Below are 21,750 nucleotides of genomic sequence, written 5' to 3'. Positions count from 1 at the left end.
CGGGAGACAAAGTTGATCGTCGTTCATCTAATATGTTGCCGCCGGCACTGAACGTCTGCTCCACAGCAACAGTTGACACTGAACAAGCTAAAATTTCTTTTGCGATCACGGAGAGAACGGAAAAACTTTGAGCCTTCTATGACCACCACTTTAAGATATCGAAGTTTTCACTATCTACTTCATTAAAATCAAAAGAAGTCGTAAAATAATTCTCAAGTTCCTGTGTGGAACTTGAGGATCCTCGTAGACGTTTTGTCCTTTCTTTTAATAAGAGTTGTGCTCTTGTAAGTTTTAAATTACTATTAGTAGTTTTTTATATTTCAGAAATATTAATTTATATTCCATATTTTACATAATATTGATTATAAATATCATATAAATAAATTCTAACATTATATATAATATTAACTGGATCAGGGGAAGAAGAATCTTTAATTGGAATTAAAGCGGCATAATATAAAGTTAACTTTTCTTGTAATACTTCTAATTTAAATCTAGGATCTAAAGTAAATGCAATTAAATAAATTTCATGAATTAAATAAAAATATTTTTTTCATTTAGTTTTCATAGCTAAAATGAAGGAGATAAAAATTCATTATTAATATATTCATTTAAAACTAATACTATATTAAAAAAAGTTTCTAAAACTAATTGAGCAGTGGGATAATAAACACCGGAAAGTTTTTCGATTGCATCATTAAATACTTTTAAAATTTCACAAATACTACTACAAATATTTCATTGTTGTGAAAATAAATATATATTAGTATTAGTATTTTTTTTGCAAAAAATGAACATAATAATTCTTTATATTGAAATGAATCTTGTAATAATTGGTATGTTGAATTCCAACGTATTGGTACATCACGTGAAATTTTTTTAGGTCTCATTCCATTAATTTTACAAAACCTACCCTATTGTTTCATTATAGATTGATGAGACCATAAATAAAAAATTGCAATTCTAATTAGTTTAATATAATTTTCTAAAATTTTTAAACAATCTTGCACACATAAATTCAAAACATGGCATACACAACGAATATGAAAAAATAAACCTCCAATAATAGGTTGACAAACAAATTTTAGATCATCTATACAAGCGGTATTGAAACTAGCATTATCTAATGATATTGAAAATATTTTATGAGTTAAACCATATTCTTCTAAAATTAAACATAATAATTGTATGATATTATGAGCATTATGTAATTCATTAAAAACTCTATAATCTAATAATCTTTTTTGGAGGTTCCAAGAGTTATCGATTCAATGACAAGTCACACCCATATACGAATGTATTTGCCAATGATCACTCCAAATATCGGAACATAAATAAACTTTATTATCTAATTTACTAAATTTATCAATTAAATTTTGTTTCCTTGTTTTACTAATTTTTTAATTATACGAGTAAGTATAGTCCTAGGAACACATTTAGCACATGGATTAAGATATTTTTTACAAAAATCTTCAAATGTGCATTTAAATCCAAAACTAAAAGAAAGATGTTCTACGGAAACAAATTTAGCTAATGATTCTCTTAATTTATTATCTGAATATAAAAATAAACCGGAATTGGTACTACCGCTATTTGAAGAAAATTTTGATAATTGTGTTTGAGAATGGTTGAGTCCATATTCCGTCGGGTGCTTTGTTTCTACATGTCGTTTCAACAACCCATAGCCGTCGCCGACTTGGAATTTGTAGGAAACATTGCAGTGCTTACATTTTGCACGCATTTCTCCCAACGGAAGAATGACCTTCTCAAAATGTTTAGTGAAAATAAAAGACTTTAGAGGAGGAAGTTCCGAATCTTAGAAGTAATTGCATCGGTACTTCCTTGTGTTTCGGGTGTCGGATTCGGAAGATGCTCGCTCTCATCATCGGTGGATTGAATGTTGGGGTTCTCCTCCCACGGATTAATTATTTGCTTTCCCTTCCGAGCTCGAGATGATACACCTCCACGACCTCCTTCCATTGTAATTGAAAATTGGAAACGAAAGCGTGTAGAGATTAAGAATACGAAAATGAGATTAAGAATAGAGAAGATGTGTGTGAAAAATGATGAAATGAACTATCTATTTATAGAGTTTTGATAGTAACAAATACTAAATCATAGCTATTGATCAAAAAACGATCAAATGATCCTAACCGTTGAAAAAAATATCCAAAAAATTCTCCAAACGACTATGAACCGCCGGTTAACCGGCGGTTCCAACGGCTATGAACCGCCGGTTCAAGCCGTTTAAAAAAAAAAAAAAAATTTGCGGCTGAACCGTCGGTTAACCGGCGGTTCGTCGATTTTACAGTCAATGAACTGAAATCGGCCCGACAAGTTACCCGTTCCGGTTCCGGTTCGATCCGGCGAACCGGGTCAACGGGCAACCGGCCCGTTGACCCGGTTACGGGCCTGGGCCGGGTCCGGGCCAGACCCGGCCCCGGGGTCGGGTCTAGATCCAGCCGAAGTAAAAAGGACGCGCATACCCGATCTCACTCTGCCCTCACCCATTTCCTTGCCGGTACCAAGTTTGCCGGAATACTTGATCGCCGTTGCTTTCTGGCATTCGCTCGCGAACTCTTCAGCGTAGTCACCCTGTCTCATTGCCACTTCGCCGGACCGAAAGAACCAGAGTTTCCGCAAATTGTCCTTCTTGGGCTTTTGTTCTTCTGTTCAGGTAATATTCCTCCCTTCTCCTGGGGCTTCTCCTTCTCTCTGTCTTTTCCCTCACCACTACGAGAACCCATCATCTCTCCTCTCATCTTACCGTCCCCCACCAACGCTGCAGCTTTTCCCTGTTTTGTTTCTTAGCCATCTCGATTCAAGTTTAACTTTTCGATCGTTATTGCGAATTTGGATCTATCTCTAAATGGTTATAAAAAAGCATGATCCCTTGGCTGATCGTGATTTACATACGGTGAATTGCATTTTTTTTTCTTTTTGAATATCTCCATTTTATTATTCTGGCTCTGCATTGTGCTTCCCTGGACGCCAACTTTCGAGATATCGGTTTAAAAAGGGACAGTAGCCTTAGAGCATTTCGATTTTCTGATTTCCTTCATACCTATGTTTCTGGATTCAGATCTCTTCTGCCGAATCAAGGAATGGAATCTACTTCTGCACTATTCAAGCAGCTCAAGGTTTTGTCCTATCAACTTGATATCCAAATAGTTACATGGTTGAATCCGCAAAATAGTGCTTATCGATGTTTTTTTTAATACTTATAAGTGACATTTGGTTAAACGAAGGTATATCGTAGAATCTATTTCTATATTTCGTATCAGGATGGGTTATGAAATTCTAGTTGTTTGGTATATGCAATAATTAGGTTGCGTCTTTGGGTCTGTAAGTCCTCTTTAATGTCTTATATAATGCATGATGAAAAGTTCTATTCGACTTCTTTATATCAACATGAATAAGTTGAATAGGGGACACTTATCACTCAATTCAGGGACTTCAGCTATGTAAATTCTAGGAGTAGTTGCCTCTTTGTTGGTTAGTATTAGGAGTCAACGTGTCAGACTGTCAGTTTTTTTTATTCTAGTTTAAATTTTTATTACCTCTGCTCACGTGGTCAGGACTCTGGAATTTCATAAGTTAATTTATATCATGAAATTGCAACCCAAAGATCAACTAAGTTAACATATCTGGTGCACCTGCCATAATTTCATGCATTATCTAAAGAAATGGTCTAAAAATATTTGGCTATAAATTTCTTTTGTAATGAACAGGTGCATTCATCATTGTTCCTGTACGTTTTCCTATTTGATACAATTGTTCTTTCTTAGTTCAGGAAAGATAAGCATACCAGATATCTAGCATTGCACTCTTTTTATATATTTTTTACTAAGATACCATTATTCCTTGGGTATATTTTTTTCATTTAGTAGAAACAATGCCTAAGTTTATTTGTCTCAATTTCTGGACTATGAATAGGCTGCGGAGCCCTTTTTCTTACTAGCAGGCCCAAATGTTATTGAATCTGAGGAGCACATACTTAAGATGGCGAAACATATAAAAGCAATAACATCAAGGCAAGTTTGTTATATTTCATTCAATGTTTATGTACTTTAACATATAGATCTTTTGTAATATGCGGTTATTTTCTTATTGATTGACAACTTACAGGCTTGGTTTGCCCCTTGTGTTCAAGTCAAGTTTTGACAAAGCTAATCGTACTTCATCAAAATCATTTCGTGGTCCTGGTTTGGAACAAGGTCTGAAGGTAGCATCTATAATTGGTTATTTTTTTTGTACGAAAGTTGTGTTCTAGTGATTACATTGAAAAAACTTTGTTTAATAATTAATATTACCATTCATGTTAGTTTTCCTCTCTTTTTTTTACCTCAGGGAAAGAATATAGCTTGCGATTTTTTTTTTGTAAACCTCTTATAATGTATTTAAAAATGGAAAGAGTACAAATTGTTGATAAAGATATTCTCCTGTTCTATTGGTATGGGAGTTTGATTCATGTAGTACTTTCACATCTTTTTCTTTCAGGCTCTTTTACTTCATCTTTTCAGAGACTGACCTAATGGCTAGTTTCAGTAGCAAATATTTCTAGAATTATTGAAGTTAGTAAATTTAGAAGCTCTCAAAGTTTTTATCCTATACCATAATCTTATCCATGCAGAGATCTAATAAACTATAGACTTAATGCTGCCCCTATTGCTGGTTGCAGTAGCCAGTAGCTAGTATTTATTAACTGATAGAACTTAGTTTAGAAGCTTTCAAAGTTTTTATCCTATATGTCGGTCTTATCCATGCAAAAAACTGCTAAACTTTATACTGTGAATTAATCCATCCACGCAATTAAAGTTCAACGGCTTCATAAAATTATTCACATTTTCTCCTGGTACGCTTAGTTAGGATCATTGTCCTAATCAAATAAGCGGAATTTTCTTCCATGCAACAATTATGGATGTCATGCATCACACAGTTTATCACAATTCATTTACGCAGATAAGTGATCTTACCCTCTTCTGACCAACTTTGCACATCGAAGATGGTAAAATAGCATAGTTATTTATAGGCAGTCTTTGAGTTAATTGTAGTGACTTTTTCTTGATGGAGCATCAAGGAGAAAGATTTTCACTTGGCAAGTTCACATTTTAGTTGAAATAATTTATTATGCCAGATAAATAACCATGGCTTGCAATTTTGAAGTTATTTGTCTTTCTTTGAGAACTCTGCATTAACAACCTATTGAAAATCATAATACTTTCTCTTGACTTTTCTAATCCTGTTGACCTTGCAGTTCTAGTAAATATTTTCTTCTATTAATTTCCTCAAATTCACATAAGGGGATTTGAATGGCAGATTCTTGAGAAAGTAAAGGTAGCATATGATCTGCCAATCATAACTGATGTGCATGAGAGCAGCCAGGTATTCAATTTCTTCTATTCTATGTTGGGCCACCATTGTCCCTGATAACAATGTTATACATGGTGCTCTTGTTGATGAAACCCTAAATTGAATCCTTTGTTTCACTAATTGTAATATTTTACATTAGGTATTATCAGCTATTCCTAGACAGTTCTTTTGCAGGCATCTCTTACATATATTTTTTGAAGGGCTTTGGAAAAAAGATCATGTAATCATATGCTGTAGCAAATGATATGATATTCAGTGACTTATGGACCTAATACAATAAAAATTTACTAAATTAGAAATGTCCGATAAATGCCTCATTCACATTAAAGGCCTCTTTAATGCACTATGAAGAAACTAGAATTCACAAACCAACGTTTGCCTGCTTCTTGGGGGAAAATTAATTGATTTTCTACTTATCCTTATCAAATTAGGCACATTCCTGATGGTCATGGCACATATTTAGATATTTCAAAGACAAATGAACAAGTCTTAGGCATGATTCCGATTAAATATGTTGACGGTCCTAGTGCATAATGCTTCAGCCAATAATGAGTGGGTGTAGCTAGATATTCCCACAACTCTACACTGGTCTCCCAACTTGCAATGGAGCAAACTTCTTGTTATGCAACACTTCCTTTCTGAGATCTGACTAACCATTTGTGGCAATTGTTTTTTTTCTTTTCTTTTTTTGTAAAGTATGGACAGGTACAAATTTCTTCAAATTTCTTAGAAATTGACAGGGATTTAATCTGAAATTTATGTGCAGCTATAGGCTTTGGCAGTAGGTATTAATCCTTAAAAATAGCATGATGCATATAACATGCTAACCTTTTACACAAATTCAGTGTGAAGCTGTTGGCCAAGTTGCAGATATTATTCAGATTCCAGCTTTTCTTTGTCGTCAGGTATAATGTGCAGCTGGAAATTAATCAATCTCTAGTGTTATTCTACTATCCTTTTACTGTGTACCCTTAATCCACAGAGAATAGCTTTCCTTTTAACTTGCTACACTCATTTAACAGACTGACCTTCTAGTAGCAGCAGCTGAAACGGGAAGAATCATAAATATCAAGAAAGGCCAATTTTGTGCTCCTTCAGTAAGTTCATACTTTTGTTTAGTTTTCTATCTCTGCATGCTGATGATTTTCAGAATGATTGAAAATTGTCAACAATATTGAAGTTGTATTATCTTCTGATAAGGCAATTTCCTAGCATGGAAGCTGCAAGCTCTTTCAAATATTTAGAACTTGTGTTCTGCATTATCTCATCTTAATTCTGGGCGGTGACTTGTGCCTACTCATTTTGTTGAATTTATATCCACTTTCCTTCTAAGAGCTTAATGGCTTAAGTATGATTTAAGAGTTCATCATGCACTATTGCGTCGAGTTGCTTATGTTGACCTCCCTTTGAGGAAGTTGCAGATTCTCAAGTGCTAAAGAAAGATAAGAAAGTGTGCATAAGAAAGTTGCTTATGTTGAATTATATAAGGAAGTTATAATTCAAGCATTTTTCTGGAATGGTTTCATTGTTCTGTTTTAACTAAAGGTTAACATATTTCAATAGAGAATATGTTTTGGTGAATGCTCCAATATTATATGGCTTACCAATTTCTACCAAGGCAAAAGTACCTATATGCGGACTCTAACAAACATGTACGTATGGATAATATAGATAACTAGACTATCTGTTGTTGGGATCCGGGACGGAGCCGCCGCTGCCAGAAAGTTTCTGGGGCAAACAACCTACAAAATTTGGTATCAGAGCCCTAAAATCTTTCAGACCATGAATGACATCCAGTTCAAAAGACTTTCAAGAATTTAATAGACTAGACTTTTTAGATCTAGCTTCGCAATTTCCAGTTAGAAAAATTATTACTTCAGATCAACACATCAACATAATTATTATGTTAGATCTTGGAAATATGCTCATTGTTTACATAATGAGGATCCCCACTTAAACACCATCATTTACTTCTCAGTATCGCAACTACTTTAGAATCACAGCAACTACTGACTAAAAACTTATTGGAACTGGTATCTAAATACCTTGGTCCAACAAACCTAAATAATAAGTGACCTAAGAAGAAATATAGTCTTCTTGAAAGAAGCACAAGATTCTTTAAATAGAAGATTTAGTTAACTTAATCTACTTAGTATCCCTACTAAGAAAGAGATTTTAAATCTTTCTAAACTGATTGAAGAAAACAAACCTAAAAATTTTGAACTTCAATCTATAACTGTTCTACTTCAAATCAAAGAGTTAATCCAAACAAACAAAACTCAAATAGAAGGAGAACATAAACTTCTACATACTACACTTGAGGAAATCAAGTATAAATGAACAAACTGCACTTTGAAAATATACTACGAATAACCTTTAGATTATGCCAAACAATTCTCTAAATATAAAGAAAACGGATATTGCTGTCTTGAATTCACTGGAAAAGGCGACCAAATCATAGTTCAACAAAACAATACCCTACTAGCCTTATTAACATCACTTCATTATAGAACTTCTCTATTAGAAAAACAACTGGTTGGAAGGAAGCTTTAAACAACATTAATAAAGACTTAAGTAAGTTATCACTTGGAAAAACTATCAGAAAACCTCAAAGTACTTATAAATTTCTAACTAATAATGAATCTCACAAGAACATAAACTGAACCATTTCACGGTTCCTCGCAAATAATGAGAGGACAAACAACAACAAATACTACTACTTGGCTTGATAATATTCTAACAAGAAGAAATAGTTTTTCTAATACTAGTAATCACAGAACAGAAGAACTAATAGACATTGAACAAGACTTAAATATCTTCTCCAATGAGCAATTAAATGCCTTAAATCCCAGACGATTATACAATCGGGGAATACTTAACTTTTCAACTTCTGTATTTAGACATTATAGACAAGAATCACTTCACCTCCCAGATGGAGGAGAAGCAAGACTAAATTTAATGACTGAAGCCTCAGCCCGAACTTTGTTAGATCGCATACAAATTATATTTGGACTTAGAGGACTTACAAGAGGCAGACTAGGAGGAAAAGTGTTATTAGTTTTATATGACTCACGTCTCTTTGATAAAGAGAAAGCTATCATAGGACTCATAGAAGTTGATATGAATAACTTAGGAATTACTTCTTTATACCCTAATTTCACTATCACCATAAGAGACTTTGTGAAACATATTAAAATACACATCCAGGCAAAAGGATATGGTCAATTTCAAGGTGATAATATTTAATTGGACATGATATTCTTAGGAAAAGCAATGAATCATATCCATAATCACTTCAAAATTACAATCACAGACATGATTGAAGCACGCACTTCTAAAGGAATATATTTTCTTAAACTAAGAGAATTTAATTCTGAAATGTTAGCAGGATTAGAATGGACTATAAGTTTAGACAATCCTGAAATAACCTTAAAACCAGCAACTTCAATAATGTATAGGGATAGAAAAGACAAACAATCTACTTCCAAGAAAATCTAGATGATGATAATTTAAATCTCATGTTGAGACAAGATGATGATCCTGTCAGTGTACTAAGAAGACTTATAGCCAAACATTTGAGACTAATACAAAAACAAAAAATTATACGAGCTAATATTGAGGCATATCACTTTAATTTAATGCATAAATCACAAGAAGTCAAAAACTTCTTTAGAGACTTAGATGAATATGTCTTATGCCATCAGTAGCTGCTATTCAGCTAATTGAGGATGCCTTGTAGAACTGGAAGAATTTGACAAAAGACACCACAAATTAGAACAAAATTGGATATTATATTTTGATGAAGATAGAAATATAATAGCCCAAAAATTTGAAGATGATACCATGAATATTCCAGCATCAGCAAAGGACTTAATGAATTCTGTAGAGTCTACTACTTCCACTTCTAGATCCTTGTATCAGATGTCAGATACCAGAAAGTACCATGGGCATTACGGATTATGGTCAAGAACATCCTCCTCGAAGAGAGGTGGTACACTATACCAATAATAATCCCTTGGTAAGAACTATAGGAAAAAGAAGGCCATAACCTTCATTGGTACTCACTCTGTACTACTTAATATAACTGAATGCAACCTTCAGTTATTTGATACTTTTGTAGAGCAATGGATAGTTTCAGTAAAACAAGAGCTAAACATGAACTTGATATAGAAACAGGAGATTCTATGATTAGAATAGGAGAAAACCACTTAGGCGATGTGGCAAGTGCAGCCTAGGAGGGCTTTTAAACATAAATTCTTAGAGGAAATCGGTAGAATTGCAGCACAAGGCAATAATATTCTTAATTTCTGTTACGCCATTCATAGACTTTTAACAACAATAGATGCAAATACAGGATAAGATATAAGACAGAAAGAAGTTGTAAGAGATCTAGAACAACACCAACTTTTTAGTTGAAACTATATTAAGCCTTTCTGTAATGACTTCTTGGCCCTAATTGCTGTATCACGAAATTGTTGCAACTCAGCTCTAGGTAAAAGACTATTTAGTAAGCTACCTGGAGACTTAGGGAAAGAAATCCATAAGTTCTGACTGACCAAAATATGCCTGTAGTTATGATAACATAGGAGTAAAGATACAACACATCCTTGATAAACTCAAAGAGAAATGTACTTACATACCGATACATAAACAATAGAAAAACCAACAATACGGTTCTGACCACGCCAAAGAAAGCATAGCAAGGATAAAAAACCTTATGTTAACAAAGAAAAATTTGTGAGAAAAATTTAAACTAAAGAAGACTTATACAAACACCATAACATGTTTTGCTTGTAACGAACCATGACACTTATCTTTTGTTGTCCTAATAGAAAAAATCTCTATAGTACAGAAGCAAAATTAATAGGATGTCCTAATCTTGACTTAGTAGAAATTCTATCAAATGTATTAGGTACTTCCTCAATTTACTCAATCATTTCAGTAGATGATATGGAAGAAACAACTTCTGCTGCAAATTATACACTGGTCAACTCATTTCTCCAACATCCTTATGGGATAGCAGAGAAATATGTAATGACTCATCCTTTTTGTCAAGAGGAGTTAACTGACTTAGATGAATCATTATTAGGAGGCTTAGACTTAATGTATCACCAATATATCCCACAAAATTATAATGATTTAAGTTCTGCTCAAAAAACTTGTCCTCATCATTGGATCTTAAAAGAAGGAACAGATAGTATTCCGTGTTTCATATGTGAATTTTACCCTTCTATTAGTAAAAGAGGAACGTGTAAAATTTGCAAAAAGCAATGTTGTAATCTTTGCTCACACACTTTTTCAAGCCACAATTTCTACACTATATCGTTAGGGGAAGTACAAGAAAACCCTTACCAGAAACCAGAGTTTCAGTATTTGAAACTCGCCTGAACTTATTGGAAACTGAAATAACACCTTAGAAATACCTTTACTTCTCCTTTAGATAAAGGAAAAGATATTGTAATCTTTGAAGATACTAATAATAAAGATATGGTTTTTATTAAAACACCAAGTATCTGTAATACTGGTCACTCTATGGATATACAAGCCCAATGTTGTTTAAATATCCATGGATATAAACTGACTTTACATGCTTTTCTAGATAGTGGCGTTACAAACTCTACTATTGATGAAACCCTTTTACTGTCTGTTTTACCAAGCAACTTAGTATTACAAATCAACAGTCCCCTCATTAGCACTCAATTTGATGGATGATGACTTTCTTGCACTAAATTTGTCAAGAATGTTCAAATTCGTTTTTACACCAATTGTGGTACTTTTAGTACTCCAATTATTCTTAATCAAATATGGGTTAGGCCACTACCCCATAAAAACATCCATTTAATTCTTGGACTTAACTTCTTACACACTTATGATGGGGCTTTATTACTTACAAAGGACTATGTTGTCTTTTTGTCTACTCCAGTAGTAGCCTCTATTCTTTCTGACTACCCATCAATAGTTCGCACCACAAAGCGTGGTGATATGCCCATTTACGTGACTTACGCAATACTTAATCAACTTTGCATGACTTACCTAATACTGAATCAACAGTTGCCTTAGCTCCAATTGAAACCGAAACCAATTGCCCATGTAAGATTAAAGGCTCCTGCAAAAAGATAAAACTAGAGTTACTTGGCTGCACTAGCCCTAAGGGGTTATAACTTTTAGAAGTGGATAATGACGTTCCTTAGGACTTTATAAATCGTACATATTAAACTTAATTAACAAGCAAGACAATTTGGATTCCCTAATCTCTAGTTTGGAAAAATTAGAAACCATAGGAGAAAATCCCACGAAATATTAGGAAAGAGATAGGATGCACTGTAAGTTAAACATCATTAATCCAGATATTACTATTAAAGCACAAGACTTAAAATATACTAAATGGGAACTAGAAGAGTGTAAAACTCTATTACTAAACCTTGGTACTATACAACAGTCTGAATCTAGATATAGAAGTCCGGCCTTTATAGTAAATAAAGGAGCTGAATGGAAAAGAGAATAGTCTAGAATGTTATTTAATTATAAACGTCTTAATGATAATTGATATGAGCTTGGTTATAAAATACCATACAAAGACAAACTTCTTAACAAAATTTAGAATTCTAAATGGTATTCCAAATTTGACATGAAATTTGAATTTTGGCAAGTCAAAATGCATCCACCAATTTGAATGGACTGCATTCTCTGGTCGAGAAGGACACTTTGAGTGTAATGTCATTTGGACTTAAAAGTAGCTCTTTCAGAGAAAGATGGATGATATATTCGGAGGGATATTTTCTATTACTTGTGTATATATAGATGATGTCTTAGTATTCTCCAAAACCAAAGAACATTTTGTGCATCATCATATGGTATTTAACTTATTTTAAAAACATGGTTTAATTATTTCTAGAAAGAAAATGAAATTAGCTACAAACCATATTGATTGTCTTGGATTGAAATTGGACAAGGAAAAAATCTCCCTCTGAGCTCACATTGCTACCAAGATTTTGGATTTTTCAAATAAATGGAAAAAAATAAAAACTCTTCAATTTGTTCTCGGACTCTTAAATTATGCAAGACCATACCTTAAGAACATTGGAAAAATAAATGGTCCATTGTATAATAAACAAAGATATTTCAACCATCAAAATATTGATCTAGTCAAACAAATTAAAACTACAGTTAGACAACTCCCAGTACTTACCCTACCTTTGGATTCTAACTATTTAGTCATAGAAATAGTTGTGAATCAAGATGGAGAGGAGCTTTATTTAGAAAAGTTTCGAAATATGATCCTAAAACATCTAAATCTTTATGTTGATATGCATCTGACAAATTTAAAGAAAAAAGACATACCGCTTCTTTAGATTTTGAAGTCTTAGTAGTTATTTACGAGACTAGATCTTCTGATCCATAAAAAAGTGGATAGGTGATGGACCACTTGCAATTGCGGTTGGATTGCAGCCACGATCCAACCACAATTGATTGCGATCCCTCCCTAGTTCACTCCCCCTCCCGGGTTATAGTTCGGGTCGGGGTGGGTTCCCGGAGGCAGCCAATGGTCGGCATGTGGCCAGGCTGCCGAGTATGGGGTGGCCTTCGGCCACCCGTCCCGATCCAAACTATAACCTTGGGGGTGGTGAACTCATGGAGGGATTCCAACCAACTGTGGCCAGATCACGACCACGATCCGACCGCAATTGCAAGTGGTTCATCCCCTAGTCTTAACTTTTTGTGGACTAGGAGATCTGGCTGCATGGAATCTTTTATGTTATTTATTTGTAGCAAAGTAAAAATTAATATAAGAATCGATTGTGAAGCTATAGTTCGTTATAGTACTAAAGGAACTAAACAAGGATTATGATCTAAACGATGGATAAGTTTGTTGATTCAATCATTAATAAAGGATTAAAAAATAATTGGGTACATATAAAAGGAACCAATAATTCTCTAGTTGATACACTATCTAGACTTTTACATTAATCATATAATAGTTTGCTCATCGGAAAACTTACTTATGGATAAACAAAAGAATGTGAGAAATTATGGATATAAAATTATGAAGTTTGGAATTCAAGAACTTCAACAGTATACACGTAAAGATGATACTTTCCAATTTGATCTCAGATCAAAGCTAGATCAAGTACAACAATATCTCATAGACAATATTTGGAATATTCCTACTGCACCAAGAATCTCTAATCACAAAATTGCTATTATTAATGTATTTTTTAATTATTTCATGATAATGGTCCAAAACCAGTTGGAAAGAAATTTGTGTTTTGTGGTATTTTCAGGTACACAAGTAGGACTTATTCAAATTGGGATGAGGTAAAACCAGTCATCTCCAACTGTGATAAACCTTCTTACAGAGGATTTTATTCCCGGTATGAAAGGGACCCTTGACGCAACGGTAAAGTTGTTGCTTTGTGACCAAAAGGCCATGGATTCGAATCCTGGAAATAATCTCTTGCAAAAAGCAGGGTAAGACTGCGTACAATGGATCCTTCCTCGGGACCCCGCATAGCGGGAGCTTCCCGGTATGAAAGGGAGCCTTGACGCAATGGTAAAGTTGTTGCTTTGTGACCAAAAGGTCACGGATTCGAATCCTGGAAACAATCTCTTGCAAAAAGCAGGGTAAGGCTGCGTACAATGGATCCTTCCTCGGTACCCCGCATAGCGGGAGTTTCGTGCACTGGGCTGCCTTTTTTTTTTTTATGAATCTTTGGACACACTCAGGGATAGACCCTAACTTCTTTTTGAGTACCTTACTTAAAAGTGATGGAAAAATCTAGCTAGACAAGTCTTACGTAATGGCTACATTATGATACAAACAGGGGAAGGCTTATTACACCTTTCGCCCTAATGGACTTTGTGCTTCTAAACCAACTATGGTCCATGATCTAGATTCCATACAAAACTTTCCTTGTAAACTAGGCATAATCTTGCAACATGTTCTAGAAGAAAAAGAAACATTTGTATTATGCTCTTTTCACAACTCTCCTCCAGAATGACTTAATTTAAAAATAGAACCAGCTAGACATAGTATCAAACTTGATATCCAAAGAGTTAATATTCATGTCCTTCTGTTTGAAGAATATCCTTCAAATCCTGACAAAGATCGGGTATCTCCAGAACCCCTTGAAGAGCAATTAAAAATTGGAGGTCTTCAATTCAAGAAAGTTCTTGGTTATGGGATCCCTACCAAGATCCACTTGAATTTACACTAACCGGAGAAACATTCATTGAAAAAAATTTACCGCCGAAAGAAACGAGAACAAATTTCTTCCCGTTTAAATATTCTACTGAGCATTCAACTCGTCACTTTTACCAAAAGAAAAATAAAGATGTCATGAGAAAAACAAAACCAGCTCAACTCCCTCACAAGAGGGTCAACTTCAACTTTTCTATCCTTTATAGGATCAATAGCTAATCTAATAAATATGATGGAGTTATAAAGATACTTTGTAAAAAGACACTTTGAAAGCACTAACTCTCAAACTTTTGTTCCTTTCGGTGACTCACTCCAAAAGATGCCCTGACTCAGAAGCATACTTAAAGATTCTTCCTCATCAACATGACTCGGCTGATAATAAAGAATGTTTAAGTTTGTTTCTAAGTTAGGGTATCTTTTGGAGTGAGTCATCGAAAGGAACAAAAGTTTGAGAGTTAGTGTTCTCAAAAGTGTCTTTTTACAAAGTAGCTTTATAACTCCATCATATTTATTAGATTAGTTTCTTCCACTTATGCCATAGAGGGTGGGAAAATTAAAGCTGATTGTCCTGTGTGGGAGTTGAGCTAATTTTGTTTTTCTCATACCAGTCTTTATTTTTCTTTTGGTAAAAGTGACAAAGAGTTGAATGCTCGGTAGAATATTTAAATGGGAAGAAATTTGTTTCCATTTCGCAGTGAATGTTTCTCTGGCCGTGTAAATTCAAGTGGATCTTGGTATGGATCCCATAACCAAGAACTTCCTTAAATTGAAGGCCTCCAATGTTTTAATTGCTCTTCAAGGGGTTTTGGAGATGCCCGGTCTTTGTCAGGATTTGAAAAATATTCTTAAAAAGGAAGAACATGTTTGTTGACCTCCTTAGATATCAAGTTTGATACTATGTCTGTTGGTTCTATTTTTAAATTAAGTCATTTTGAAGGAGAGCTGTCAAAAACGCATAATATAAATGTTTCTTTTTCTTCTTTAACATGTTACAAAGTTATGCCCAGTTTGTAAGAAAAGTTTTCTATGGAATCAGATTATGGACCCATAGTTGGTTTAGTAGCCCAAAGTCCATTTAGGGTGAAAGGAGTAATAAGTCTTCCCCTGTAGTTCTTATGTTCAAATTTTTCACAATAAATGTTAGCTCTTCGGAAGGAATAAAGTAATTGACCTCTGCAACTAGGGGATGTTGTCTCTGTATTAGCACATTGGGGAAATGTATTCTGATACATCAATTTATAACTGTATTTCCTCTTTGTAGATTATAGTAATACCCATAGTAGAATTTTGATGAAACCAATTAAGAGTTTCACCAAGTTCCATAAATTGTTGGAAAGTAGAAGTATCCCCAAAAGTTCGGATATAAGTTAAAATATCTTCTAGTAGATTTTTTTGCCCTGAGGAAATATTTTTGAAAGTTTTTCTGGTCATAGCCTTAAGAATTTCAAGGGATTAATAATTCATTGGCCTCTATGCTTTAACTAGTACAGAAAGTAGGTTGCTGATATTTTCTTGTTGAGAAGTAGACTGGAGATAACTTTCATTTATATTAGAATCACCGGCTGCCATTAAGTAAGACTTATTAGGCTGGATTTTTTTTATGAGATTTAAGTAATGTACTCAAAAAGAAGTTAGGGTCTATCCCTAAGTGCGTCCAAAGCTTCATCTAGGGAATAAAATCCTCTGTAAGAAGGTTTATCACAGTTGAAGATGACGGTTTCCGGCTTATGTACTTGAAAATACTGCATAACACGAAAATATCTTTCCAACCGATTTTTGGACCGTTGTCATGAAATAATTAGAAAATGCATTACTAATAGCAATTTTGTGACTAAAGATTCCTAGTGTAGTAAGAATATTCCAAATCTTGTCTATGAGACATTGTTATACTTGATCTAGCTTTGATTTGAGATCAAATTGAAAAGTATTATCTTTACGTGTATACTTTATAAGTTTTCACCTTTTGTATATCTATGAGTAAATTTTCCTATAAGCAAACTATTATATTATTAATGTAAAAGTTGAGATAGTATATCAACTAGAGAATTATTGATTCCTTTTATACGTTCTCAATTAATTTTTAATCCTCTATTAATTATTGAATCAATAAACTTGATCCATCCTTTAGATAATAATCCCTTTCTAGTTTCTTTAATCGGCTGACTATAGCATCACGATCGATTCTTATAGTAATTTCTGCCTTACTATAAATAAATGACATAAAAGATTCCATGCAGTAAATAACTACTAAGATTGTAAAATCTAAGTGAGATGTCTTTTTTCTTTATATTTACCTAGAGGGCGTTTGGTTCTTTCTTAGGAATAGGAATCGGAATGGGAATCATAGTATTGTGGAATGGGAATAGGTATGAGCATGGATATCACTCTTAAAAGCAATATTTGGTTAGTTGAATATTTTCTATCGGAATAAATCAAAATTTCCTTTTTTACCTTTAAAGGAAAATAAGAGAAAAAAAATAGATGTGAGAGAAAGTTAAATGTGAGAGATAAGTATGATGAGAGAGAAAGTGTGATGGGAAAGAATGAAGAGAGAGAAAGTACGATGAGAGAAAATGAGGAAAGAAAGTGTGATGGGAGAGAGCATGATGATAGAAGATGAGAGAGAAAATATGATGAGAGAGAGAAAGCGTAATAAGAAAAAATGAGGAGAGAGTGTGTGATGGGAGAGATTGAGGAGAGAGAAAGTGTGATGAGAGAGAGCGTGATGAGAAAATATAGAAAAGCGAATGTGATGGGAGAGATTGAGGAGAGAGAGAGAGTATGGTGAGAGAGAAAGCGTGATGAGAGAGAAAGTGTGTTGAGAAAAAAGAGTGTGTGATGAGAGAAATTGAGGAGAGAGAAAGTATGATGAGATAGAAAACATGATGAGAGAGAAAGTGTGATGAGAAAAAAAAGAAAAAAGAGTGTGATGTGAGAGATTGAGGAGAGAGAAAGTATAATGAGAGAGGAAGTATGATGAGAGAAAAAGTGTGATGAGAAAAAAAAGAGGCAAGCGAGTGTGATGGAAGAGATTAAGGAGAGAGAAAGTGTAATGAGAAAAAAAAAAGGAAAGAAAGTGTAATGAGAGATAAAGGAGAGAGAAAGTGAGTGATAAAATGAGAAGAGAGAAAATATGATGGCAAAAGGTGAATACGCTCGCCCCCTGCGCCTCTGTCAACCCGTCCGAGGGCCAACACAGAGGAGGTAAATCACGAACGGTTATTAGCCTTTGGAATAGTGACTAGAGAAGAGAGAAAATATGATAAGAGAGAACAAGGAGAGAGAAAGTGATATGAAAGAAAATTTGAATAAATATATTTTGATATTTGATATTAAGGGGGAAAATTTTAGTTTTGGGTCAAGGGTATTTTTGGAATCAGTGAATATTTTGATTGTTGAAAATAGAGTAATGACTCATTGAAGGGGGGAGACATGAGAATGAGTCATTACCCAATTATAAGGATTCATTCCCTTATTTGTATTTCCATTCCTATAATCCAAACATCAACAATAACCATCAATGATTGTTATTCTCATTCCCCACTCTTATTTCCGTAAACCAAACACCCCCCTAATTTATATCGGCATAAGGATTTAGATGTTTTAAGATTATATTTAAAAAATTTTCTAAATAAAACTCCTCCATATCCTGATTCACAGTCATCTGTTTCTATGACTAAATAGTCAGAATCTAGATGTAGGCTATGTACTGGGAGTTGTCTAACCATGGTTTTAATCTATTTGACTAGATCAATATCTTATGGGTTGAAATATATTTGTCCAGTAACTAAATTTTATTATACAATGGACTACTTATTTTTCCAATATTCTTTAAGGTATAGTCTTGCATAATTTAAGAGTTCGAGAAAAGATCGAAGAGTTTTTATTTCTTCCATCCTATCTGGAAAATCCAAAATCTTGATAGCAATGTGAGCTTGGAGGGAGAATTTTTTCCATGTCCAATTTCAATTCTAAGAAAATCTATATTGTTTATAGCTAATTTCATTTTCACTTAAGAAATTAGTAAACCATGTTTTTCAAAAATGTTAAATATCATATGAAGATGTGTAAAATATTTTTCTTTGGTTTTGGAGAACACTAAGGCATCATCTATATCATAGTTGTAAAAAGTGATCACTTTGCTCGCTTAAGCGCGAGGCGCAAGCGTTACAGAACTCGGAAGCGCAAGACTTCCTGGAAGCGTGCACTTCGCGCAAAGCGAATGCATTGCTTTTGCGCGACTTTCCTTTTTGTTTGTTTTTTTATAAGTTTGAAGCCCTAAACCTCAATATATTTCATATACTTCAAACCGTCGCTGCCTCTTCGTCTACCTCTCGCCGTCCGTGCTTCTCGATCGCCTCTACCAAGTAATTGTTTCATCTCTTCTATTATTTATGTTATTTGTGAATTTTTCCAGCATCTTCGACAGGAAATCCCACTGTTGCACAGTCACGGGACACAGGACGTGTCCGGCGATGCTTCTGGCGCCATAGGAGGCGTCCGGCGACGTTTCCAGCATCGCAGGACGCGTCGCGGGGACGTTTTCGGCGGCACCAGAGGCATCGTCGGACGCCTCCGGTGTCGCCGGAAGCATTATCGGACCCCTTCGGTGCCGCCGGAAGCATCCCCGGATGCCTCTAGTGCCGTCGACAGTGTCCCGCTACGCTTCTGGTGTCGTCGAGGCGTCACAGTTGTGCGTGAGCCACCGTACGCGTTTTTTTATTTTTATAAGGATTTTATTAAATTAAAGAATTCCTCACTTAAATGAGGTATTTTGAATAGGTTTTTATAATCTCTAATTAAATTATCCCAATAAAATATATAAAATTATATTTAAATTAAAATTTTTAATAATTTTTATTAATTAATATAAATCAGATTTAAAATTTATAAAAAATATATTTTAAATATAAAAAACTAATTAATTTATATAAATCTGATTTAAATATATTTAAAATTAAAAAAAAAAAAAATTATTAATTCAACTAAATCAGTAAATCAGCTTTAAAATTTAAATACATAAAAAAAATATATTTAAAATATAAAAATACGATAAATTTTATTAATTAGATTTAAATCTATAAAATTTAATTAATTTATATAAATCAGATTTAAATATATAAAAAATATATTTAAACATAAAAAAAATATAAATCTGTAAATCAGATCTAAAATTTAAATACATAAAAAATATATTTAAAATATAAAAATCTGATAAATTTTATTAATTAGATTTAAATATATAAAAAATCTAATGAATTTATATAAATCAGATTTAAATATATACAAGATATATTTAAAATTAAAAAAAAATTATTAATTCAAATAAATCAGTAAATCAGATTTAAAATTTAAATACCTAAAAAATATATTTAAAGTTAAAAAAAATCTGATAAATTTTATTAATTAGATTTAAATATATAAAAAATATATTTTAAATTTAAAAATGTAATAAATTTTATTGATTCATATAAATTAGATTTATATTCTATAATTATTTTTTTTCTTGTTTTATATTTTATTTATTGATTGATTATTATTTATTTCATTTTCAACAGTCTTGATTTTTAACCATGTCAAATGCAACAATTTCATCAACTCGAAAGGATATTGCTTGGAATTATGCAACATGTTTGGATCCTAAAAACTCAAATATTGTCAGTTGTATTTTTTGTGGTAAAATAAAATGGCAGAATTTATTGATACAAGCTACATTTAGTTGGGGGCAATAAAAATGTGAAAGCTTGTCCGAAATGTCCCGAGCGTGTTAACGAAGAAATTAGAGAGTTCATGCAAAAAAAAAAAAATTGAAGAATCAAATGGCTGAAATTCTCATTTTGATGATTTGGAAATTTTGGAAGAACATGAAGATGATCATCAAACTAAAGTGAAAGGGAAACGACCAATATCCGATCTAAGCATCCATCCTACGATCCAAGGTACTAAAAAGTGTAAACAAACTGGACCTATTAATCTTTATTTTATGAAAAATGTTGATGAAATTGTCAAACAAAGACGTGCAAAAAATAAAAGATAATTTGATGAAAATAAAAAGAAGTTAAGAGATATTGCAGTTGAAAAATTTGCAAGATGGATGTATGATGCTGGAATTCTCTTCAATGCTGCTAATTATGATTCTTTTGAGTCTTATATTGAAGTTATTGGACAATTTGCATCGGGGATGAAACCTCCATTATATCATGAAGTGAGGATCAAGTATTTAAAGAAGGAATTGGCAAATATGGACTCACTTCTCAAATCCCATGAAGAGGCTCATGCTAAGTTTGGGTGCACAATCATGGCAGATGGATAGACGGATAAAAAGGGTAGGACTCTTATAAATATTTTAGTGAATGATCCCAAAGGAAGTGTATTTGTTAAATCAGTTGATGTTTCAGGCTATTCTCACACAACTGACAAGATGTTTTAGTTACATTCTAAAGTTGTATATCGTATTGGAGAAAAAAATGTGGTTCAGATTGTACCCGATAATGAAAGCTGAAATGTTAGTGCAGGTAATATTTTAAATTTGAGTTACTTTCAATTAATAATTGGATCATATTTTTAATTTTTTTACTAAATCTATTTGTTCTTTCATGTCGTTTTTTGGAAAACTGATTTCCACACTTGTACTGGACTTCTTGTGCAACTAATTGTTTAGATTTGTTGCTCGAGGATATATTCAAAATTTCTCATCTCAAAAAATTACATGAATGGGCGTTGATGGTGAATGGTTATATTTACAATATACCATAAGTATTGAGCATGATGAGAGAGTTTACTGGACAGAGATACATGGGAAGAACTTCAAAGACACATTTCACAACTGCTTTTTTTACTTTAAAGCGGTTTCATCTACAACAAACAAATCTGAGAAAGATGTTTACATCTGAAAAGTGGGCAAATAGTCGATTTTCTCCTCTGTAGGACAACATGTAGCAGAAGTGATATTGATACCTTCTTTTTGGAAAAATATGGTTTTTGCATTAAAAGTTGGTGGCCTATTGGTGAAAGTATTACGGCTAGTAGATAGTGAAAAAAGGTCTCGTATAGGTTATATTTATGAGTGACAGAGCCAAAGAAGTTACCGCTGTGTCATTTAACAATAATGAAGAGAAATATAGTAGCGTTTTTGAATTCATTGACAAAAGATGGAATAATCAACTTCATCGACCTTT

The 21,750-nt window shown here is 33.3% G+C and overlaps 1 protein-coding gene across 2 annotated transcripts in view; it reads left to right on the top strand.

The window, feature by feature from the left end:
* Nucleotides 1-2,467: 2,467 nt before the first annotated feature.
* The window catches only part of LOC122017533 (2-dehydro-3-deoxyphosphooctonate aldolase 1), a 28,167-nt gene continuing 8,884 nt past the window's right edge, over nucleotides 2,468-21,750 (top strand). Inside the window, exons 1-7 of one of the 2 annotated variants that reach the window (XM_042575180.1) lie at nucleotides 2,468-2,677; nucleotides 3,083-3,140; nucleotides 3,937-4,034; nucleotides 4,129-4,225; nucleotides 5,320-5,385; nucleotides 6,219-6,278; nucleotides 6,396-6,470. In XM_042575180.1, the coding sequence (XP_042431114.1) occupies nucleotides 3,105-3,140; nucleotides 3,937-4,034; nucleotides 4,129-4,225; nucleotides 5,320-5,385; nucleotides 6,219-6,278; nucleotides 6,396-6,470 (432 nt within the window). In that variant the 5' untranslated portion in view covers nucleotides 2,468-2,677; nucleotides 3,083-3,104. The remainder of the gene's footprint in view (nucleotides 2,678-3,082; nucleotides 3,141-3,936; nucleotides 4,035-4,128; nucleotides 4,226-5,319; nucleotides 5,386-6,218; nucleotides 6,279-6,395; nucleotides 6,471-21,750) is intronic. The other variant, XM_042575188.1, reaches the window with a different exon arrangement.

Source organism: Zingiber officinale, chromosome 1A (assembly GCF_018446385.1).
Source record: "Zingiber officinale cultivar Zhangliang chromosome 1A, Zo_v1.1, whole genome shotgun sequence".
In the NCBI taxonomy this organism is placed as follows: Eukaryota; Viridiplantae; Streptophyta; class Magnoliopsida; order Zingiberales; family Zingiberaceae; genus Zingiber; species Zingiber officinale.
This window is presented reverse-complemented; position numbering and strand designations above follow the sequence as displayed.